Genomic DNA, 24,963 nt, shown 5'->3' with positions numbered 1-24,963 from the left:
CACTGCCACAAGTTATGAATCACAGAGAAGCCTTGAGCAAACTCAACCCCCTTTCAAAACCAATTGGGTTTTCCTTCGAGGGCACTCACCTCTGCAAACAACTTCCTGGCCACAGGACAACATAAAGACCCAGACAAGGGTTTCCAGCAGACCTCTGTTTTGAGTCGATGCGTCAATATCACTGGGTCTCCTGAGAATCACAAGAGAGAGAGGCAAGGTCCAGACTATTTCCACCGTCCCTGGGGAACCATGCCCCGACAGACCTCTAGGGAAAGTGGGATGTCTGACCTGGGCTTTTGCAACCTTATTTCATAATCTACTTTCTTATCTCCTACTTCGCAAAACCGAAGAGAAATTGGTGCAAACTATATCGACAAAAGATCAGAACTTGATTCTCAATGGCAAAGGCAAGTATACATTATAAATAGCAAAACAGCTGGCTTGGACCATGTTGCCGGCCACTCATCCAGTTGAGAGATTTGAATGACATCATAACCCTTGAGAGGGTATTGCTAGCCAGCTGGTGTTATTTAGAATACACAAAAACTGGAGAAATAAAATGCACTCACGTGCGCACGCGCGCACGCACACACACGCGCGCGCACACACACACACACACACACACACACACACACACACACTCAGGTTCAAGTTATGCAGAAAAATATGAACGACAGGAAAATCATTTTCCCCTCAGGTGCCCTTCCCCTGGGGTGAGGCTGGGGGTGATAAGCAGCAGAGTAGAGGAAGGAAGAAAAAGATTTTGTTTTATTATTTCAGTTGGCTTTACAGCTCAGCAAAATCTTTGCCCTGTCGTGGGCAGAAAGCATTAGACAGTGTCCTAAAGGGAGCCAACTGCAAAGCTGCCCGCCCCTTTCCAGGTTCTAGGAAATGAGATCATTCCCCTCACTTGGCAACTAGGACGAGGGGTCATCCCAGCGCTGTCTTCCAATCTAGTTTACCCCAGTCATTTGAGGGTTAAAATTGTAGGGTATGTTTGAGATGGTCTTTTTTTCATTTCTTTTTTTTTTTTTTTAATTTTGCGTTGGCTCTGGAATATAAAATTGCTTGCCCATCCTCCAAGTGTATTCCTTTCATACTGGTAAGGTGTATTAGCAGATGTGTGTGTCTTCCTGCCCAGTAGAAAGTTAATCAGAGGACAGCACTGGTATTTTAATGTCTGCTCACCCTGTCACTAACACGCATTCTTTTAAGGGAAAAAATGCTTCTGTGCTCTAGTTTTAAAATGCAAAGGTATGATGTTATTTGTCACCATGCCCAAAAAAGTCCTTACTCGATAACTTTGCCAGAAGAGGGAGAGAGAGAGAAGGCAAGCGTTCCCCCAGCTGTTTCCTGTCTACAGTGTCTGTGTTTTGTAGATAAATGTGAGGATTTTCTCTAAATCCCTCTTCTGTTTGCTAAATCTCACTGTCACTGCTAAATTCAGAGCAGATAGAGCCTGCGCAATGGAATAAAGTCCTCAAAATTGAAATGTGACATTGCTCTCAACATCTCCCATCTCCCTGGATTTCTTTCTGCCTCATTATTCCTGCTAACCAATTCATTTCCAGACTTTGCACTTCAGAAGCAATGGGAAAAATCAGCAGTCTTCCAACCCAATTATTTAAGTGCTGCTTTTGTGATTTCTTGAAGGTAAATATTTCTTACTCTTTGAAGTCATTGGGGAATTTTCTTTAAACTGTGTACTGTTTGCTTCTGCTTAGAGATGTTCTTCACTTTAGAATTTTCATTGTTTCGGCACTGGGAGTTATTTATAAATTGCTGAATATGCAATTCTGTGGGATCTGAAAAAATAGCTCCGGGAGATAAATGCCTTTGCACAGATATCTGTATGAGTAAAAACTATTGCAAGGTACTTATGCTAAATCCTCCACTTCTGCAGGGCTTGAGTGGTGTCATTATAGAAGATTCCTTTAAATCCTGTCTATGGTTAAGGGCTATAGAGCATGGATATGAACTTTTGGATTTTTTTTTGCAGGTGCAGATGTTTTATTTTTAAGACCATGTTCGTGTGTATGTAGGACTGTGTGTGTATGTATCTGTGTGTGTGTAACTTGTCAGGACTTTTATTACAAGGCATGCCACATATAAAGAGTTACATTTTAAATGATATTAAAGCTTTTAAATGTGATCTTTGGAGCGAAGGTCCCGGAACTCTCTGCACTTACGCCCAGAGAGTCAAAGTTAGAGTGAAGTTTACTTTGCTCTTCTGAAAAAGAACTCCTTAAGAACTCTTGCTGACCTTGCACATTCGTATAATTTAAACAAATGCATACTGTATATGGAAAGCGGAAACTTTCTAGCAACTGCTATTCCAAGTTTTTTCTTTTGAAGAGGATTCTCAGGGGCGAAGTTTGGACTTGGGGTTTTGTGTTGTAAAACTCTGATTTTATACTCGGTGTTGTAAAGTCTCTTTAGGTAAATTTGGCTGGCGTTGTCAATGCACTGACTTCTCGTTTCCAATCACTGGCCCTAGTTCAAGTTTCCATTCTCAGCAAAATTATATCTCTCAAGACTTGTGTTTTTCCAATTTGCAAGCACTTTTAAGCCGCTGTCACTGGCTCCCCGATGCAATTGCCTGAGGGCTCAATTCATAAAACGTCCCTACCACTTAGTACGGTAATCATTTGCTGCTTTCAAATACTCCACCACTAGGACTTTTCTTAGTCAAGTAAGTGGCTTAGGAGTTAAGGATACATCCTTGTCAGGCACCTGATTCTGCTGCACTTGAGATGCCAAGATGCATGCCGGCTACCTTGCTTTTAAAAGAAATGAAGTCAGTATACACATATGCTATGTGGTCTGATAGCTGGGGGCTTTGTCTCCCTGCTTAGATGATCTTAAAAGAGGCTGTGGAGTGTTATCTCTGCATTAACTACAAGTTTGGAAAACTCCAAATGAACTTTCCATGTTGTGTATGCTGAACTGTTCAGAAGTAGAGCTAGCCGTAAGTTGTTGCTTTTTCCTGTACTTGGAGCAGGAAGTGGTTTGAGGGAGCTACGTGGTCTTTCAAACGTAATTCAATGAGTAAAGGTGTCTGCCAGGCAGAACGAGCAAGCTGATTGTACTCTGAGTCTCAAGATATTTCCAAGTGTTTGAATCAGAAGGAAGAGGGCACAGGAGAGGACTGAAGCTTGGGTCACTGTCCAGGGCGGCTACTATAGGCACACAGTGGAAATTGGTGGCTTGATTTGGAGGAAAAGATTGACTTGAATCCCAGCCGTGCAATTTGTTCATTGTCGGAATGGACAAAAGGCAGTTTACCCAGGCTCATAGCATACCTGCCTGGGTGTCCAAATGTAACTAGATGCTTTCACAAACCCCACCCACAAAGCAGCACATGCTTTTAAGTCCTCAGTTTATTCACATCAGTCTCATAATACCCACCCTGACCTGCTGTAAAAGATCTGGAACAAACAAAAATGGTTACACCTACAGTGAGTATTTTCTTATGACTATTGCCCTCAAATTTTGCTGGACATTTTTATCGTAGCCCAAACATCTGGAATCAATTGATATTCCATTTATTTAAGATAAAAAGAAAGGTCTTTTAAATTTTGGATTTGTGAATGATTTTTGGGAAAGAGTGCTCTACAAGTTTTTTCTTTTTTCTCTTCTCTTTCTCCTTCTTCCTTCCTTTCTCTCTCTCAGATCTTTCCTTTCTCTCTCTTCATTTCTTTTGTGTTTGGAAAAATAAAAGGCCCAGGAAATGATGAACATATGGGGCCACTTGTTTCGAACTTTTAACTCCTAAGCCAGTTCCTTATTGTTTTCTTTCCGGGGAACATAATGTGATAAATTCTCTGGTTCTCTGTGGCTGTACTGGACTGTTCCCTGAACTAAAGGCGAATGCACTAGAGGTTCTATCTTGTCCTAGAACTGTAAGTGCTGGTATTTATCTTAGAACATAACTCAGCAAAAAAAAAAAAAAAAAAGAAAAAGAAAAAAAAAGAAAAAGAAAGAAAGAAAGAAAAAGAAAGGAAAAATCTGTAGAAAATAAATCTTAAATGCTAGAGATTTTTATGTATTGCTGGGTTTAAATGTGTCATATGAAATAAATAACTACTAAAATATAATTTTGACCTCTAATGAAGTTCTCAATTCACTAAGGCTATAAGCTGAGTACCTTTTCCCCTGGATTTCACGAGAACTGAAGAACTTGAAGGCATCTACAGCTGCAGGTGCTTGGCCTTAAGCATCACTATTAAATCAACAGAGAAGGAGGGATGGAGAAATAGGATTGGCAAAATAACATACATTCTAGAACTGACCCATTGCCAGAGTGTGGGGTATGTTCAGTAAGATCAGTTATGAATTTTCTCTTTTGAAAAGGGCAAGGAAGTCCAGTGGGGTTAGACTGGCTGAGATTTCCACTGGAAATATTGAAAGGGAAAACTCCCACCAATTATTATTTTATACATAAGAAAGATAAGGATAGGATGACTTGTTTCTAGCCGTCTCCATGGCTTTGGCTACATGGGGGTGGAGGGTTTTCATGAACAGGTCCTATGGAGAAAATGGAAGAAATGTTCCATCAAGCTTTCACCTCCTCTTCTATTTTATGTCCATTATTTATGAGGATTTGCAAATAGAGGAGGCTTTTCATCTTCCACAGTTTTACAAGCATTAACTAAATATTTACATTGTGTTAACGAGAGTCAGGGGTTTAGGGTTTTTTTTCTCAATTGCTGAGCTGAAAGTCTGGCCACAAAAATGGAAATCTTAATTACAATGATGGAGCAAACTTTGCCACTGATGTAGACAGCCATTAAGTTAAGAGTCCATGGAGGGCAAGGAAGGTGGTTGGAAAATAAATGACTGAGTCTGTTTCTCCAAAAGTGATGGAGTTAAATGGACCTGCCATGACTGGGAGGTTCAGAAAAGCCTCTTTTCATAATGATAGCTTCCAGCTTAACTACATGACCTTTTGATAGGGTCCCTCGCTTAACATCCTGTCACTGACTCCGCTGATGCTGCTGAGAGCGAATGCATCTGAGGGGGTGAAGCTACTCACCTTGGGAGGCTTCCTAGAAGAAACCATATCTTGGTGCCACAAGTAGCAATATGGAAAAACTTAATGCTCACCTTCGCATTGTTTCTACTGCTGAGAGTGAGGATGGAGACCTGAGCCACAGGAATCCTGCTTCTGGCGGGGCTGCCATTTGGATGCCTATCATTTGCTAAGTCAAGCCAACCAGGGGTTCCTGCTATAAAATGGTTACAGTGACACATAAGTCCCTCCAAGAGATGAATTCCTGTGACTTAAAAAAAAAAAAAAAAAAAAGGCTTTTGCAGGTTTTGAGCCCAGTGCCCTGTTCATGGAGGGCACAGTCCACACGTGTGTTGATCTGATATTAAGCTTACACGAGGGGCTTTAGAATAAAGAAAGCATGGGGTCTACTTAGCATAAGCCAATTTCCTTCCTAAATTTCCTCACATTTTTCCCGTTCCTGATTTTATACTTCTACTTGTAGTTATTAACTGCTGATCTTCCCCAGGTAAGAAATCTCAGTCTCTCTTCCTCTGCCTGTGTTTCTCTCTGTCTCTGTCTCTCTCTCAAGTGAAAAAAAAAAAAAAAAACTGTGATGATATATAGTATTTTCACAAGTTCTTTTTCAGCTGCAGTAAATTCTCTTTAATCAGTAGCTGGGGAATGATGTTCTGGTTAATTTAATATTCTGGTCGATAATGAATGCACATGCTATCTGTGGATGGCCAATCTTGAGAGAACTTAAATGAATAAAACATATTTGGCCCCAGATCTGGACTGAGCACAATTTAACCTTTGATGATTCCAAAGGTTTACCAGGATCTCTGAGCGGTGTGGGATCCCACTGCAATAATAGCATCTTTCACGTTCACATAGTAAATGTTTCTAGATATTTTATCTCACTGAATTGTAATAGGAACCCATAGAGAAGGGGTTCAGGAAGGACTTCCCCAAGGTTCCACAGTAGCAAGAGGATTAAACTCAGGTTGCTTGATGCCAAGACCCGCTCAGCCCTCGTTGCCCTGCGGTCACTCACACACCTTGTTGCACTTCGGAGCGGGTAGTTTTGATGAGTGACAGGAATGGAGAGCTGAGGGTAAAGGCGCCCCTGCCTCACCCCCGTCTCCTGGCAAGGACCCAGGAGGAAGCATGACCCTCCTTCTGCTTCTTCGGCAGGTGAAGATGCACATCACGTCCTCCTCGCATCTCTTCTACGTGGCCGTGTTCTTGCTTACCTTCACCAGCTCTGCCACGGCTGGACCCGAGACCCTCTGTGGGGCTGAGCTGGTGGACGCCCTTCAGTTCGTGTGCGGAGACAGGGGCTTTTATTTCAGTAAGTAGCCTCCTTCTCACTGCTCTGTGGATTTACAACCGCAGGGAGTATGTGAAGAACTGAATGACTGCCCACGGCTGGCAGCCGTCCTCAGCCTCCGAGATTCCTCACCTTAAAGCGAGCCTAGTGTTTCAATGGGGCTGTGGCACGTTTTGCAGATTTCAGATGGAATTTTCCTCCTTAGCAGTTTGTCTTTTAACGACTTCCCACTGAGCTTTCCTGCAACTATGCTGCTCTACCCTCACTCTTCCATTCCTTCCAGTGGAAAGGTGTGACAAAATGGCCCTGGAGGATTAAGGTTTCAGTTTTTGAGATCTGTGAGTGCACGTAGCCACATATGTGAACGTGTAGGGCTGTTTTAAGCTCTAGGTTATTTGGAGGAAACTAGGAAGGTGGACTTGGGCAAAGAATGGAGGGGCCCTTCCCAGATGTCTCCATGCCATATGAAATCACCAGGAGCACACAGAAGGTGAACCTTGCTGAAAGGCACGTTTGCAAATACACAGGCTCTCACTCAATGCAAACTGAAATGTTGAATTAATTCGCCCTCCATTCAAACTGACCTTGAGTCTCTGTTATTGCCTTCCTTTAACATCGCTCTTCTCTGGGGCTCTCCAGTGATGTCTCCATCTGGAAAAGGGTTTCTGACAAGTGCAAGGTCACTTATCCCATAAGTAGGTCTCAGGTGATTAAACAGTCAATGAAAAGTAGACAGCCAAGTCCACGCTTGCAAATAAATAAAAAACACCAACAAGAGTCTGTGCTACCTGAGGGAACAGATCATTTAAAGAACCTACCTCAGAGGCATCTGTCTCATTGTATACGACAGGACACTGATGGGAAGCCAGACGCTCCCTCTGTGTAATTCTTTGGAAATTTAGAGAGTTTCAGGAAACTGACTCTCAGGTCCTCAGGACCATGAATCATTCTTAGAGGTTCATATCGCTTAAGTGTAGACAGCTTACCTCAGTTACCCACTAGGCTTTGAATAGCTCCTGTGATGAGTCACAAACTTCAAGTCTCTCTCATCTTCTTCCCAGGAAGGGGTGTGTGTGTGTGTGTGTGTGTGTGTGTGTGTGTGTGTGTGTGTGTGAGACTGGAAGGAGGGGTCTGTGTGTAGCAGTCCGGGATGAGTACGGAGCATGGGAAGGAAGAGGCTGATAGGCGTGTTGATGGTCTGTACTCATTGTAGATTTGGTGACAAATAGCTTTTCAACAACTAGTGACAGAAAGTGAGAAGTGCTTTCTACTCTTTGAATGGGCAAATTCCCACTCTCTGTTTCCAGCCAATGCTTTGAGTGAATTCATTTATTTTTCTGGCAATAAAGCGATTCTATCCCATTCTCTGTTGCTATGCAGATGAAAGCCTTCATTGGGTGAGTGCTTTTCAAATAGCAGGCTTGTTTTACCTTCAGAATGTCTTGAGGAAGGCAAATGTGTCACATCAACGTCACCCAACGATGGGCTGTCATTATTCTTTACTTTTCTACTACTGATCCACATTTTAAAAGATGGATAAGTGTTTCTCACTTACTATGCCCAAAAGGATTTTTTTGTCTTGATAATCCATTTGTGCCATTTCCTTTTACCCAGTTCACTAAGTGATTGCCAAGCCCCCAAGTGTCTTGTGTTATGTGCCAGGTTGAATTGTGATGTTCAGTGTGACATGCTCCAGGATTTCCATGCACAGTGCATGTAAACTGGATCTTTTATGACTGTGATGCTTGCATTAAATGATTGAAAATGAGAATGGAAAGGAATAACTTGGTCCCAAGTAACCATATGATACTTATATATGTTCACACAGATAGTTAAGAGTATTGGACAACTGTGATGGAAACTGATTTCAATGCACTGAAAGGCGTTCTGTTACTCCAAGGATCAAAGTTTAGCAAATGTGTTTTAATTCCATTTTAGTAACTTGAAAGGGGAAGGTTCTACATGGCAACTCTTAATGTTTAGAGTATGACTTTGGATAGAAAGTGGTTTTATAAATTGTGTTTTATTATTATTGAGAGTCTAGGTTTCATAAGTTCTGCGTTATAGAACTCCATGACTTAATGTAAATTATTTGTCTGACATAAACCCTCATGCACCAAAGTATTCTTATTAACTTTCTAGTCAACCGGACTAGCCTTTTTGCCCAAGAGAAGTTAACCCCTTTAAATTCTTTAATTCAAAACATTGCTGGAGTATCTGCTATGTGTAAGACACAGTACAAGCATGAATGAGATACCTAGAAATGAACGAGAGATTAACTTTGCCTTCAAGGAACTCACAGTCTAGTTGGGAGATTAAAAAAAATAAGTATCAATATTAGCAAGTGTCATAGAGAAAACTCATCATGGAAGAATAGATTATAGTCCTTTCTGCTTTTCCTGAATACTTTTTCCCAGTTTTTGAAATCACCTAACCCGGATCTGCCCTCTCAATGGGCTCCTTGATACCAAAGGCCATATTTATTTACCATTGAATCCCAGTATCTAGCTCAATGCCTGGCTGATATAGCTGCAGCTCTAATTTGATTGCTGGACTGGCAGGACTGAACTGAACGGAATCCAGCTGAATGGGATGGCATGACTTGTTTGGGACCTTAGTCTTCAGAATCATCAAGAATGAGGTTTGTCAGGCACTTTGGACAATTCTCACCTCATATTTACCCACCTATCTGATAAAACTTTATCTTTTCTCAACTGAATACAGTGTATACTAACAATGACTTAGAGGCGGCATTTTGGTCCTCCCCAAGCTACGCTGATGGTCTGTTTTGTGTCTGAGCCAATTATTCTTACAGGCATTAACTGTTGTCAACAAATTTTATTGAGTTTCCTTTTTGTCCCCTGAGATTTACTGTGTGTGGAGAAGTCAGCTCTAAGCATTTACAGCCTTTGAAATACTTTTTAGAGGAAAGCAGTCTTCCCTACCTCTGTCCTCTGCCAATCGACTCTTATTATATTTTTTACCCTTGTTTTCAAAGTTTTATTGCGGCTGTGTGTTTCATTTTAAGCCACTTCAAATCCATTTTGAATGTATGGATTTTTTTCATAGTGGAAGGGGGTTTCTGATCTTAGTTTGAAACACAAACATCTAAAAGAAAATTGCCTCCATATCTATCTTTTTTATCGGGCTGGAACATTTAACAAGGAGAGTTTTTAACCCTATTAGAGACAGAACTGTTCTGAATAATTTATTTTTGTAATGCTTAATTTGCATAGATTGACCCAGTGTTGTAAATGAGTTCCTATTTCTCTACAAGCCCGAGTTCCACTAGAGCACAGCGGAAGGCACCTTCTGGATTATTTGTTTTGTGAACATCTTCCCAGCATAAGTGAAATAGTTCCTCTATAATAATGCAGCTTCCCCAGACATTTTATGCAATGAAATTTGCAAAGAAGAGCTAACTACTGATTCTTCCCTATGTATCATAGTAAGACAGCATATCAACCAGTTTCATACTTTCAGAGTCTTGGGAGAAAAATGGTGGCATAATGGAGCTGGCACACTGGGAAAGAGCTAGCTATTATCTTACCAGATTGATGGAACCCTCATAGAGAGCAGCTTGTTATAACCTTGCTGTGCATGGAACAAAGCAAGAGGAAAAGAGCTTCAAGTGAAATAGGAGAAGCTAAGCTTGCCATAGATATAATTTTTGACAGTCATGGTGATTAACCATTTTAACATGCGCTTTAGAGGCTTGTGGAATTTCTCTCCTTGAAGATACTTTAAAAAATGACGGACAACCAACCACCTTGGATGGTTTCAATTAAGAGCAACCAAAAGAAAGCGAGTTTCTGGGGTCCTTTTTAGTTTTAAGAGTCTATAAACAGTCCCTTAAATAAACTGTATATGCTTTACCTCGGCGGTCTGGGAAAAAGGAGAAGTAAATCAATTAGAAAGGAAAGTTGGATGCCCTTTTGGCTATTCCAGATTTATAGCTTTTGTAAAACATACCTCTAATGCATAGTTATTAAGAACAGGTCTGAGTAAATGAATGGCATTCTTCATGTGTTAGAACATACTGTTTTATGAAGAGTTTAAGTAAAACTTTGCAATGAATTTCATTGTTATTGATTGCAACAACCTTCCTAGATCGAAGTTATTATTATTAACTCAAGCTTCTTTCATTTGAAATATAGTGCTCAGAAAACTACTCCCAGACCTGTCATTCATTAGCTGTATGACTTTGGCAGGCATTTAAACTTTCTGAGCCAAAATGTCCTTGTCTATAAAACAAGGGGATTTTGTTAAAGTAAATGACCTCTTCTAACTTTAACAGACTCATAGTCTAGGTTGTAATTAACAAGGATTTGGTGCTATTCAAGAAAGGAGAACCTTGGATTTAAACAGTGACCGAAGAACATTTAGACTCCTTTATCTTCTCCACATAGTTTCTTTTCCTCCCCAAAGATAGGAGATCCCACCTACTTAAAGAAAGAGGAGCCAGCTTCTTTGTTTTATTTTGTTGTAAGCTGGGTTCCAACCCCTCGGGGATGAAATAGAAGCTCAGACATGACCAAATACACACAAGTCATCTGGCCAAAGGAGCACACACCTCATGAAAACAGATTGCCATTTTTCCTTACTAGGAAAGACGAGCTGACAGTTTTCATCTTTACATTTTCTCACTCTCCTGGACGTGAGGATGGTAAGTAGGTCATTTTTTAGCTGCCCTTTATTAAATTAGAGGGGGCAGATTAGAATCTATAGGCTTCTAAACCTTGAGGAGAAGCCTTTTCCAAGCCTATTGAGACTGCCTTTCCATTAAAGGAGAGTGCACCACTGGGGACACCCAAAGACACACTCACCCACCATTAGCATTGCTGTCAGTGGGGCTGGATTTGAGCTGCACCATGTGCATTCCTTGGCTTGGCACCCCTTAGACAGCCAGCCGTGCACTTGTATGACAGCTGGTCAAGCTTTTCGCTTTGAAACTAACTGGAACATGTGGGATTTGACCTTGGCCCTGGCCTCATTAGCACCACTAAGCTAATAGGCCACAGATATTCTTAAAGAAAAACAATGAGTTTTTTTATTGACCCTAAGTGCTTTGCTACTATTTAAAAATGCCCAAGGGGACCAGTCTGGGCAACCAAGGGACTGCTACGAAAGTGATGATTTCTGTGCAAATTCAGAAAATAATTTGCATTTTCCTGACATTGTAATGCTCTTTGAGACCATGTTCTCTCTGATGGATAATTACAAGAAGCAGGAGAGGGAAGGATTCAAGACCAAGCATGGTCTCTGTTGCAAAGAATCCAGGGTTTGAATCCCAGCTCTGAAACTTACTTGGTGGGTGGCACTGAGCAAGTAACTTAACCTCTTTTTTCCTCAATTTGCTCATCTATAAAACGGGGCCTACCTCATAAAACTGGTTAATATATTAGAACATATTAAATTAGAATTCTGCCTGGCACATAGTAACCATCATAAACACATTAGCAATTATATTTATTTACTCTCTTCTGGGATCATTTGCAGAGTCTATTGCAAAGGTAGAGGTATCTGGGCAGCCCAATTCATTATACACTCATTTCCCTCTACAGGGGCAGCTGATAAAACCTGTTGCTAGTAGTAGCAGTTACATAGTAGTTTCAGTAACACAAAGGATGCCTTATGTTTGACTAGTATATTCACTTTTTCAAAATCCAGCTGTATCAGCTCTCTCCCTTTGTCTTTACTCCAGTCTTAGACGGCAAGAATTATTGCTTAATCGGACAAATGAGAAATGTGAGACACTGAGATTTTGTGACTCACCTCACTGGATGGATCCAGAACCAAAGTCAAGGTCTCTTGTCTCCAAGATGCATGTTCATCTGGCCATTCACATTGTTTAAAGGTCCAAAGTGTTATAGCACAGGGAGATGCTTCCCCAAATCCCAGGCTTCTCTAAGAGATCACGAGCAAGAACCCCTCAGTTCAGTGTGAATTCTGAACACTTCTTTGAAAGGAGGCTTGAGGGAGACATCCATGTAATGACGCTACATTTTACCTTCTAGAAAAACTTAGAAAATACTAATAGAATTTCCTCAGGGTGCACAAGAAAAGCTTCTTGGAGTAGAGGCTGCTGCTGTTCAAGACCCTTCACAGACTGGGCTGCCCTCAGACAGAACACTGCAGCTCACCTGTGAGGAGGAGGTTATGCCTGTGGTCTGTGGGACCCTCTCCTCTGGCCAACTTCAAGTTTTCTTCTTTCTCTGCCAGTAAACCTCAAGTGCTTTAATTCTAGCATCTATGAGTTCTGCTGGTTTTTCTCAAAGACCTACTGAAGAAAGGCTGTTTATTGGACCAAGGATCGTTCTCTGGGTGCTATAAGAGAGGTGGTAAAGGAGAGGTGGTCACAAGGCACCAGAGGCCTGAGAGTGAGCCAGGCAGGAAGAGTCTTCCCCAACTTGGCCATGAAAGGAGCTGTGGGAGCAGCCAGGGGTTTGGATGGGAGGCTCCCATCTGTGCAGGTGCCCCTCAACCAGTTGCTTGAAGACCAATGGTATCAGAAGTTCTCAGATCTTCAGTGGTTGGCAGGGGCATATCTCCATTTTGGATCCAAAAGATAGTGTTGGTGTTCTCCAAACCCTCTGGGCCTCCATATACCTAGTCCAGACATCACGCACCATGCCAGCATTCCTCAGGACCTCTGTAAAGAGCCGACCTCATCCCTCTAGCAGACTTTCTTCTGATTTCACAGCCCATACCAAAGAATTAGACACACTGCAAACAGGCACGAGATCTCTCCCAAGGAGATTTCTCATTGTTCTCAATAATGGGCTACAAAGCCTTTCCTCTTTTATGCAGCCAGAGTCTTTGACAACCAGAGTAGCAAAAAAATTGTTTCTGCACTGAGCTGTTGCCCTGGCAGAGCTCCATCCTACACCTCTCCATGAAACATCAGCAAAAGCTCTTACATCACAAAGAATTACTTTTGGTTGCCTGGAAAGTTCAAATCCCCAGGCCTTATTAGCTGTTAGACTAAGGAGATGACAACAGAGCATTTCACTTGTCTTTATCTATATGCGAGATCATGTTTAAAACATAGCAAAGAGCTGTTATTTGACATGCGATTCCTTAACTGCAGCAAGTCGTATGCCTATTTAATGCATTGTTTAGTCTCACATTGGCTAAAGCCACTTAAAGAAGCACTTGGCAAGCTCTGGCTCTTCATTCTTGGCATAGCTGCCCCTCTTACTTTTTCACTGAACCTTAAATACCAAGAAAAACCGTTCGCTTACTTTACATCTGGCATGTTGCTTTATGCGATTGGCCAGAACTTTTGCACGTGGCCCTCTGCATTTGTCCTAAGGTAATTAATGGCTTTGCAATATTTGATCAGCAACAGCATGGACACAAAGAGAAGTTGTGCAACCAGCAGAGACCACACGATCTTTTAAATGAAAACCTTTTGCATTAAATGCTCAGGCGTTCTGTGGGGATAAGGGTTTCCATGCCCCCCCCCAAACAGCAACAATAACAACAACAACAACAAAAATGGGCAAGCTGAAGCCCCTGGGAAGACACCCAAGAAGCTGATTCTTGATTAAGTATACATCTCTCTAATAAAACTACCTAATTGTTTAAAGGAAGTAAAATTGAAGATTGTTGTAAGCTTGGAAGCCCTGGAAAAATAACCTAGTCAAACATCAAGAGTGAAACTGAGAGAGAAGGGACATGTCCAAGGCCATGCTTCTAATTAGTGGTAGAAGTAGGAGATACTCTTGATTCTGTTTCCTGATTCCATGTGGTGCTCCACCTTGAGCTTCAATGGACCGTGCCTATGTCTAAGTTACCTGGTAAATTGAAATGATCAGGAGAGGCCTCCAGTCATGCTCATCCAAATGAACGTAGATCTTGGTGGTGCTCTCATTCCGATAAAGTCACCTGAGACTGAAGCTGACACCGTTGTTCCCCTGCTGTAGAAATTTGTACAAACTAAGGGGATTCCCTGCCCGCTTCCCATACAATGCGCTAGGCCTTTCTATATGCTTTGGGCATTGCAAGTCCACTTCAGGTCATGATTTAGACTATTATTGTATGTTATATTATTCTGACTCTTTGGTCATTCTCTCCAATGTCAACTTGGGTAGAACTGCTTTGGAATGACTTAGCAAAGCTGTGCTCCTGGAAAATCTGAAACAGCCTGACGAGTCGTTGGATCAGCTTTTTTACTGGAGATTTCTCTGACAGCCCTAAGCCAAAAGAAATTTACACCTGATTTTTTTGCAGATGTCCAAGCAAATACTCTGTGAATCTCCTCAGATTTTCCTCTTTCACCTGTGGTCTTTTTGAGGTAGTAGAGAGGCTGTTGGAAGGCGCTTTTAAACTTTGAGAATCTGTTAGTCATGGAGTCAATTCTGTGAGTATTTCTGGGAAGATGGTCCTACCTCTGTGCCATTTACCTTGATGAAATGGGTCTTTCGTCAGAGGCGAGTGATGAAGGAAGTCTGTACTGAGCCAACCCACATGCAATCAGCTCCTGATTATCTGTGAAACTGGGGAAAGGAACACCAAGGGTGAGAATTCTGGGTTCAGCTGATTTGGGGACACTGTACATTTCAGCCTCCTCATTCCTCCTTCCTCCCTGCCCCCAGCACCAGTCCTTTTGTGAGACCAAGTGGCATGTTTTAAAATTCTACTTTATTCTTCTATTCACCCCTCATGTCCCCCAGCAGTGCCATTGGCATTGGGACTTCTCAACCTCAGCACTATTGACATTTTAGGCCAGATAATTTTTTGGTGGGGGAGAAGGACTGTCCTGTGTGTTGTAAAATATTTGGCTTCTACCTTCTAGAGGCCAGTAGTCCCCTCCTCCCAGTGTGACAATCAAAAACATCTCCAGACATTGCCAAATTCCCCTGGGGAGTGGGGTGCAAAATCACGCTTCATTGAGAACTACTGGACTCCAGAAGAAAAGCAGCTAGAGAGATGGGAAAGCCATGAGTGAAGGTGACACACAAACTAATTATCAGTCACTGGTTAATGGGGTCTATGGTCCATTGCCCAGAGTAAAGCAATGAGAAGAGTTACTCGGGTTTTGAAGCCTTCTCTATGGAAATAAAAAGCTCTTCCTCTAGGCCATCAAAAAAGGTGTTTGTGGGCCCTCCCTTTCATCTGATAGCTGTGGAACTCATTTATTTTAGTAACAGCAGTAAGGGAAGGCAGACATGATGTAGAGCAAAGCTGTGTGCTTAGAAGTTTGATTGTGACCACCTGGAACAAATGAAAAACAAAAACAAAAAAAAGCTGGTTCTCTCTGACCTCAGTATTTGCGGCTGTTCCCTTCTTGGTCATATAATAAATAAGCTCTCAATTCAGAGTGAAAAAGCCTGGTTCAGAGGAAAGGGCCACAGTTTTTCTTTTCCCTTCTTGTGTCTTTCCTATCTGAGTATCATCACAGTCATTTTATTGTCTATAAACAGTCCCACCAGAAAGTAGAAAGAGAAGATCAATGAAGTTATTAGTTTGGAAATCAGAGGTTCCACATTTGGGCCTCGCCCAGCTCCCTCAACAGCTCTATGACCTTGGAGAAGCCACTTAATTTCCTTGGGTCTTACATTCCTCATCCGTAAAGTAGGAATACAAATATTATACCTCAAGGGTTTGTTAAGGCTCAACTATAGAGGGGCTTGGAAACTGAAAGGGCAACCAAATGTGTTGCTATTAGTGGACTGAATTGAATACTCACCCTGCCTTGCCCCTCTAGTCACCATCCACAAATTAGTTCAGTGGTTTGACTTCAACTTTTAGTGACATTGAATCATTAGTTCAATGGTTCTGCAATAATTTTAATCTAGAAAAGCTACTTTGGCAGTGTATCTTCTGAACCTTATTAACTAAAAATAAAAGAATGCTGGTATCTTCTATTCACCTATCACTTTGCATTTAGACCACCCAAGAGTCTATTAATGGATCTTCAGAATGCTTACTCAGTATTACTGTTTATGTCCTCATTGGAGGAAGCAGAAAATAGATGGGACCTATCACTTTACCACAATGAGCTTGCTTAAAGAGTTAGTTTCCACACAGTGGTGAGATAGTCACTGAGGTTATCACACATAAGCAAAAGATTTCCATTCTCCCAAGTCAGCTATTGGTGATTTTTGCTTACCCTCAAAAAAGCAGTGTTCAGCAGAGGGAATGTACTCACTAATCAGAAAAGTCTCTTTGTACTCTCAGGTTGCCCATCTAAACTGCTTCCTTAATCACAGCCTGACTTAGGGGAATTGAATTTTTTTGTTTGAGCATGGCCTTAATGAAATCAAAATTGTGAGTTTCATCACCATATGCACCCATGACCATGTGGTTCTTCTATCCCACAGGCTTCACATCCAACGGCTCCCAGAGATACATTTGACATAGAAACCACAATCAAATACCAGTTACTGCCACCATGAATTTTCATCCTCTCTCTTTTGAGCTCTTTCAGAAAAACAGAGACTAAGTTTTAAAAGTTGTTTTCTGTCCTCCACAGCATCCAGTGTTGGGCACTTAATAAAACTTCTTGACTTGATGTTAAAAAAGGCATTCCAAAAGCTATTTCCTTCTACTGGTCCCCAGGATATACCCCATGACTATCCATTTGCTACTGCCACCGTTGTGGATCTGAGATTGAAGGTATAGAAGAAAAATGTCTATTTGAGGTGTCATCCCTTGGGACTCCTTCACTGTGGCCCCAGTGAAAACTTATCCTAGATCAACAATAAGCTAATTCTAGTCAACAGGGAGTCTTCAAGAGCTATTACATGAGCCCACACAATAGATTCCACCTATGAAAATGGTTTTGAGAACAGAACCTCCACTCAATTCCTCTCTTATTTCATCTGAGGCACTCACACTAAAAGGAAAAGTGGTAGGCAAAGGAAGGTACATAATAAATGGTACATCCCTGGTAAATAAGCCCCAAGGTAGGTATAACAACCAGAGCACCAGCCCTCAGAGAACACAGGTAGTTTCTATTTGCCAAAGTAAAATTGAAGAATTGGAGAGCTAGAAAGAACCATATAGAGCAATATGGTCCAGTGTTCTCCCTTCCCAGATGAGGGAAGCGTAGTCCAGAGAAAAACATGATGTGCATGAGGTCACAAAGCATGCTGGTGGGAAAGCCAGGACCGTAATTCAGTCACCTCACCCTCTGTCTAGGGCTCTTTGCATAGCAGGACATTTTAAACTTAACCTTGATAAACTCATAGGAAGGTAGCATAGCAACCACAGTCCATAAACTCAAAGTGAACAGCTATGTCATATTCTTCTGGTGTCATGCATCGGAACAGTCTTTGAAAATTTAAGCCCTTAACCGTTCATAAGAACTTTTTTTCCATTCCAATTTTTATCACCCATTCGATAATTTCATCAAGTCTCTTTATCCCAAATCTGACCAACCTGACGGCAGGACTGTAGATCTTCATAGACTCTAGTAGTTTGATGGTTTGGAGATTTAAAACAAAGAAGGAAAGGACTAATTCCTTTTAGAGGCCATTTTAATTTGAAGTCATGTCAGCTGGTTGACCGCTTGATGCGTTTTGTATTGCTTGTTAACTCAAGAAGCTACCCAAAACAAAAGATATTGTCGATGCATTATTTCTGTCTCTAAACATTCCTGACTGACTAGTCTTCCATGAAGGCCTTCCATGAAGAAGCTTAAATTTTCCTACGTATTTTGAGTTTTATGTTTCTTTCCATTAAAGTTTCCAGCCGTTCATAGACATATTTAGTTTGGCAGAAGGTAGTGGTGACTCATGGAATGAAGAAATTTGAAAGCAAAGCTACTGAAAATGGATCTAATTTCTTTTTGGGGTAATTTGGGAGCGAGCGATTGATAATTTGTCTAATTTTTCCTGGTTTCATCAGCTGCCATACTGCCAAATATTTGTTCCATATGGATGCTTTGTTATTCCTGAAACATGTAACAAATTTCAGCTGCAACTATATCAAATTTGGTCAAAGGGTAAGACTATTGTTGGCTCATTTTCTCATTGTTTTTGGCTGGACACCCTCAATCAATGGCTATTGAGTGAAAAAGCAGGATCATATTGAAACCATTTTCAGCATGTTCCTTCCTATGGATCCAACCATTTCACTCTGAGTTTGTCAAGCACAGCAAATGTTCCTTATTAAAGGGATGATTATGTTTTCGGCATAGACGCCACTGCCAGCTAATTGCATTCACCTTATAATTCCACTCAATTTGGTATAGAGGAGATGTTTTTGGCTCTCCAAAGATTCCCTCTTCTCTGATCCTTGCCTCTCACTATGGAACAGATATTCAGGGATAGATTCTGAGAAGATCAATGACATACACCTACGGTAGGCACTGTTTCAGGTTTACTTTAAGATAGACAGCCTGTGGGCCCTGAGACATAAGAATCGTAAGACTTGTAAAAGGTATTAATGCCACAAATCTGGCTGGCATTTCTGTAGATTACTAAGTGCTTTGCATGCAATTATGGAGAGCTCCCTTACCAGAGAAATCAGACGAGGATTCAGTAACATTGCACAAAACCACCATCATATGTAAGTTATAGACACTGAAGGACTTACTTCTGGCTGGTTCTGAAGTAGACACTGATCATTTAGCTTCAAGGTCATTCAGTGGGTAATTGGTTTCAATCAATAAAAATGATTTCAATGCTCCCCCATAAAAAAAATTAGCAATAATAAAGAACAGAGAAGGGCTTCCCTGGTGGCGCAGTGGTTGAGAGTCCACCTGCCGATGCAGGGGATGCAGGTTCATGCCCCGGTCCGGGAAGATCCCACAAGCCGCGGAGCGGCTGGGCCCGTGAGCCATGGCCGCTGAGCCTGCGCGTCCGGAGCCTGTGCTCCACAACGGGAGAGGCCACAACAGTGAGAGGCCCGCGTACCGCAAAAAAGAAAAAAAAAAAAAAAGAACAGAGAAGTCTATCTCTTAGAAGAAGCCAGATTTTACTGAAGGCCAGGAAAGTGTTTTGTGGCAAGAAATAATCTCTTATTAATAATGGGAAAATTGGATTTGATTAACAAACGTTACAAGGGACACCCATCAATGTCACATAGTAAAAATCCAGGTTAGTGTAGATGGATCTAGAGCCCTGCTACTCAAAGCCAGCTGAGAGCTTGTTAGAAATGCAGAATCAGGGGCCCTACTCTCAACTAATTAAAACAAAACCTGCGTTTTAACAGATACCCAGGAGATTTGCATGCACATGAGGGTTTGAGGAGCCCTGGTCTAGGGAATCGCAGGAGATAGCAGGTACCTGCTGATCGGTGTCTCTCATCTGTTAACAGAGAGAACGCAAAACAGTCAGAGCTGAACTTTCACTAAAGATTTGAAAAATGGTGTTGGGGCCAAACCTGCTTGTGGTCATTAACAATATATATGCTGATTCGACAGTATCAAATCCTGATTCTCTCAAGTTGGTGGAGTTTTTCCTCAGAGGAAGTATAGAACTGCTCCAAGCATAACCCCATGGCCTGACCTTCTGTGAACTGGAAATTGGAACTCCTAATTGCTGTGGCTGCAGTTTCCAAACCCATCACTGGGGCCAGGAACTGAGATCCAGGCCTTAAGATCTTGCCAGTTTCTTTTTCAATAGTTACATTTTTCAAGAACAGCCAAGCAAGAGTCCTTAAAAAAATTATTTCTAATTGCATTGAGTGGAGAAATGCGCATTTTACTCATATCAAATTGCTTCCTTTGTCATCCTCAGCCAGGTTCTAGTATTATTTCTTATAACTCTGAGTTGATTAGTTCCATTAGGACTCCTATTGGGATTTAAGAGAAATGGTTTTAAACTAAGAAAAAGTGGGTTTCTGTCACCTACTGGAACGTAAAGGGTAAACTTTAAATCTGCTTTTCAGAGACATCTGGTTCCCCAGTTGATAGCCTTCACTAGAGCCCATTCTAGAACTGGGTGATTTCCCCAGGCTGAACCCATTAAAGAAGGTCTGGTCATTTGAAAGACATGGCTTCCTCAGAAAGACATTATCCTATAGCAGGGTAGGTAGAAGTGAGAGAAGGCCAGTTTGTAACTTCTCTTCTTTGAATGACACTAGAAAAAAAGGGGGGATTTGAACTGGGGAGTTAGGGAATCTCAGATTTACTCAGAGCTCTTCCACTAAATAACTTGGTAAACTGGGTGATTAGTCTCATGGGTCTCCAAACCTGTTTCCATTGGAACAATGACATTAAGATGAACTAAGATGTTCCACTTCCAAAATGGGATTATTGGGGTCTGTTTTCACAATTTTCCAGGGGCGGGGGAGGGGAATAAGCCATAGATAGAGTTTTCATATTTTTTTCACATACATTTTTCTTAAACTTTAAGTACTTGCCACCTCTTAATTGTATTCAACTCAAAGATAAGGTAGTATTGGACTTAGCTCACAAATATATATTGAATTTGTTTAGACTTAATCCACTGCATTTTAATACAATACCCCTGACTCTTTGGCACTCTACCCATTGACAGAATGTTGACAAGATAATTTCTAAGACCTTTCCAGAACTAACATTTATTGTTGTTTCATGGAAATCTCTAAAACCCTTTAAGAAATCTAACTGGATGTGGAGCTTAATGTATGTTTCTTTTCTTTATTAGCATTTTTCTTTCATTACTTTTGTTCAGTGCTTTAGTAAAATATACGGAAGTAAAATTATAGCACTAACCAATTTAATTGTAACATCATCGGCTAGTCATGTGCTCTGTGCTAAGCAATACCCAAGGGAGGATGTAGCCACGCCTTTAAAGAGGTTTCATAATAGCAATTAAGGACCCATTAAATATCAATCAGACAACCCCAAGCTTGACTCAGACAGGAATAATTCTCCTCCATTTTATTCCAGTCCACACCATGCATTGAGTGCCTTCTGGTGAGCAGGGCACTAATGATGAAAGGAATGAGTAAAGCACAGCCCCTACCCTCATGGAGTTAATACTCTAGAGCAGATGTCACAAAATGGTGCCAGGCCCTACCCCCACCCCACCTGAAGCTAGCCAGCAAACATGTTTTGTTTGACCCACTCAAAGAGTTTTTTTAATTTTGAAGTTTTAAAAATCAAGAGGTTTTTAAATCAAGACAAAGATTAACAGCTTCTCTTGAAAAATTGGGTGATCTAACATTGCTGGCTGGCATTCCTGAATAGCAGCTATTGGCTAAAGCCTTTTATGTGCCCCTCCAGCTCACCACAGTGACTTACAGGCTTTCTTTATTCATTTATGTACCCATATGGCCTCAGCATACATTGATCTATGCCACTCATGTCCCAGATATGCAAGATCTCTTTGGATATTAATCATACACCCTCCTCTCTTATTCAGTTCAACACTCATTTATTGCCTTTGTACTATCACCCAGGCACTAGGCCAGCCACTGCCAATGCACACGAGAAAGACACAAATCTTATCTTTAAGGAACTCCACGGCTCTCCTCAAACATAGCAAGAGTACAGTTCAGGTAGAATTTAAAAGGCAACCAAGTCCTCCTGGTAAAGGAAAAGCCCAAATCTGAAAAACTGAACTGAATTCAATAATTTAGAGATTATCAAAGAGATATTTCTTCAAGAGCAAGTGAAGTTTTTGGTCAGTGACCTTGTAAAGCAGGAAAGGCCAGGTTCCCAGCCAGAGCAATGGACAAGTTATGCAATCACTCTGAGTGTTTAGGACAGTGGAGACCATCAAACCCAACTCTTCAGACAAAGCGAGTTGTAGCATTGTAGTTTGTTTTGCACCAAGATCCAGAACAGCTGTTACCAATTCGCTGGAAGATTACACATGTGTCCCTCCTTCCATTCCCATCATTATTTAGGTCCTCATCACTCACCAAAACTATTGCAACAGCTTCCTCAATGATGGCTCTGTGTCCAATATTGCTTGACACCAGCCATCCCACCCATGAGATTAATCTTCCTAAAGCACAGTCCTAATCACTTTATCCCTCTTCTAAACAATTTCCAGTGACCATCCGTGGCTAAGTAAATTGAATCCAAACTCCCCAATTTGACAGTAAAGCATTTTATACAAGGCCTCTATCTAACTTTCCAATTGTATTTTTGTTTGTAATGTTTTGTTTCTAATGTCTAACTAATGTTTCCCTACAGCAGTGCTCACTAGATTGGCACATGCTTTCCCGAAATCCTCACCACTCCCTATTACCTTACTCTGGCCCACTTTACTCCTTTATATGACTTGCTTGGCTCCGATAGGCATCCGAGTTTTATATGCCCCCTACATATTCTAATATCTGACCTAGATGTCTTACTACTACATGCTTTATTTTCCAGGGCCTTTCCTTCTGTTCTTCTCTCAAATGTCACCTCCTCTGTAAAATCTTCTACCAGATGTTAACTGTCTCTCCTCTGAGTAGCAATAATATTCCTCTAACCACACTTACCATCTAACCTATATTGTGTTTTTTTATTCAGCGTTCTTGCTTTATACCATCTGGCTGACTAGAAGCTCCTTAAAGGTGAGGGCTGTAAGGTCCCACACACTCCCTTGCACACAGACGGTACAGTCTGCTTGTATGAAATTAATTAAGTTATCCATTTTCCTTTGGCCTTCAGGCCTAGATTAGTTGTGTGTACCCATAAGAAGGCAGTAACTCATCTGAAATGCAGACATGGCTGAGTCAGAAGGCTCCCGTGGACTTTCAGGCATTTTCAAGTAGGGAGTGAGAAATGCTGGATCTAAAGGAAACTACTGAGGGAATTTAGGTAAACAGAACATGATCCTTTTGGTTGGAAGCTGGCTGTGATCTTCAGATTAAATCATTATCGCACATCTCACAAGAAGCATCAGCAAACCCTTTAGTCAGAATTACAGGAGTCAATCCATTCCTGGGGGGCCCAGCTGAAATATTGAATTGAGCCAGCACCAGGTAGAGCACAAGTACCCCAGAAAAAAATGAAACAGAAGGAGCTCTGCACACTGCTTTCAGAAATGTCTATTTCTAAAGTTACCGCATGCCCAGAAAGGAGCTCTCATTCCTGCTTGCCCTGGCGGAAGAGCTGTCAACAAGTTACAAGGTTATGGAACCAAGACTCAGTGACTTCAGAAATGGATCCAACTTACTAGATTTTGATCGAAATAACCAGTTGTAAACTATGGACTAAAAAGGAGAAAGCCACTCTTCTTAAATGTACTTTAATTCAGCAATGTCTTATGGACAACTGTGCACCCGGGATAGGGCTAGAAATCAAGAACTAGAAATAGTGCTAGAAATCAAGAGAAAACTGAAATAAGAAAGCCAGTGGAGACAGCTAATATTAATGGGCACCTACCACATTCTCAAAGTGTGACATCAAACCTGTCTTAAGGTTGCCTTCAACCTGGTTAAGAATGCAACCCTTACCCATGTGTAGGAATTGTCATCAAAGCAATCTGACAGCAATCAAATAGATAATAATATATAAATATGGCATTCTTTTTTTCTATTCCTCTGGGACATGGCAGATCTCAATACATGTCTACAAATGAAGACCAGGGATTTTCATTTTCCTCTCCCTATCTATTATCTTGTGAGGTTTTCCACTGATGTTTAGAAGTAAGGTGGAATTTGTCACCTTCATGTACCTTCTGTCTGCCTGGGTCCTTGACTAGGTAGAGGTATGGATGGGTTCTGTTGCCAGAGAGAGGCCAGAAATACTGTATAAACAAGGTACTTTGACTTTGAGTTGATGGAAAGCTCATGAAAGAATCCTTCCTTTTGTGAAGTTGCCAGGCCAATCTTTCCAACTGAAGTTCATTGACAATCCAATGACAATTCCAGTTCAAGTTCAATGTAAATCCTACCTGGAGTTACATGGTTCCCCTCCCACCTGATCCTCTGTATCTCCCAGTCCAGACAGGATCTGACGCAAAGAACATGGGCATCATTGGTTTCTTTTCTTTCAGCACAAGAAATCCTCAAAACAGAGATTTTTCTGAATTAAATGGAAATCCAACTATGAGTGCCTGGGTATATTTGAAAAATATTTATTTTGTTACCAAAGAGTTGTTAGGTATCTGAAGGAGCTCTGAATATGAGGTGAGGAGACCTAACACCCTGAGGAGACTTGGCTTTGTTGATTATAAGCTGGGTACCTTTGGGCAGTTCTCTCGCTTGTAAAATGGGTACAATCAGCCCTGCCCTGCTTCCCAAAAGGATTTTTTGTAAGTATCAGGTGAGATAATACCCAGGGAGTCATCACAAAAATTCTCAGGGAATCAAGGCCAGCTACAGACTTCTAGAGATAATTTGAATGAGGCATTGTTTGAATTGAGGGAGTGCTAGGGCGGGGTACATTCTGAACTTGCAAGGGGGTTAGCCAAGATGGTACTCAATTCCTGCGTCTTCCTTGAGATCTTCCTCCACAGCCATTCCTTTCTGGGTCGTGTATGCTTTCTGTGGACTGGAATTACAAGGGCGAAGGCAGAAGTAGCTGTATTATTGGTCAGTGCTTCCCATAATCCACCGTCCCGTGAGTAAGGATAAGAGGTTAATTAAATACATCTCTTGGGCAACAGAAATGATCAAGGCTGTCCCTGGAACACAGTTGCTTCAAAAAGTAGGCTTTTGTTTCAGGGAAAATCTCCCACAGAGAAACATGGAACACGAAAGAGAACTATAAATAGGACTATCATTTATGTCAATTATAAATAGATTTGTTCCCTTTTGA

The 24,963-nt window shown here is 41.4% G+C and overlaps 1 protein-coding gene across 3 annotated transcripts in view; it reads left to right on the top strand.

Moving 5' to 3' along the window:
* Positions 1 to 1,313: 1,313 nt before the first annotated feature.
* The window catches only part of IGF1 (insulin like growth factor 1), a 75,888-nt gene continuing 52,238 nt past the window's right edge, over positions 1,314 to 24,963 (top strand). For 2 of the 3 annotated variants that reach the window (XM_004269454.4, XM_012532896.3), the window contains exons 1-2: positions 1,314 to 1,653; positions 6,188 to 6,344. In XM_004269454.4, the coding sequence (XP_004269502.1) occupies positions 1,591 to 1,653; positions 6,188 to 6,344 (220 nt within the window). In that variant the 5' untranslated portion in view covers positions 1,314 to 1,590. Of the gene's footprint in view, positions 1,654 to 3,296; positions 3,459 to 6,187; positions 6,345 to 24,963 lie in introns of those variants that run through there. The other variant, XM_049694741.1, reaches the window with a different exon arrangement.

The sequence above is a fragment of the Orcinus orca genome, chromosome 11 (genome assembly GCF_937001465.1).
Source record: "Orcinus orca chromosome 11, mOrcOrc1.1, whole genome shotgun sequence".
Classification (NCBI taxonomy): domain Eukaryota; kingdom Metazoa; phylum Chordata; class Mammalia; order Artiodactyla; family Delphinidae; genus Orcinus; species Orcinus orca.
This window is presented reverse-complemented; position numbering and strand designations above follow the sequence as displayed.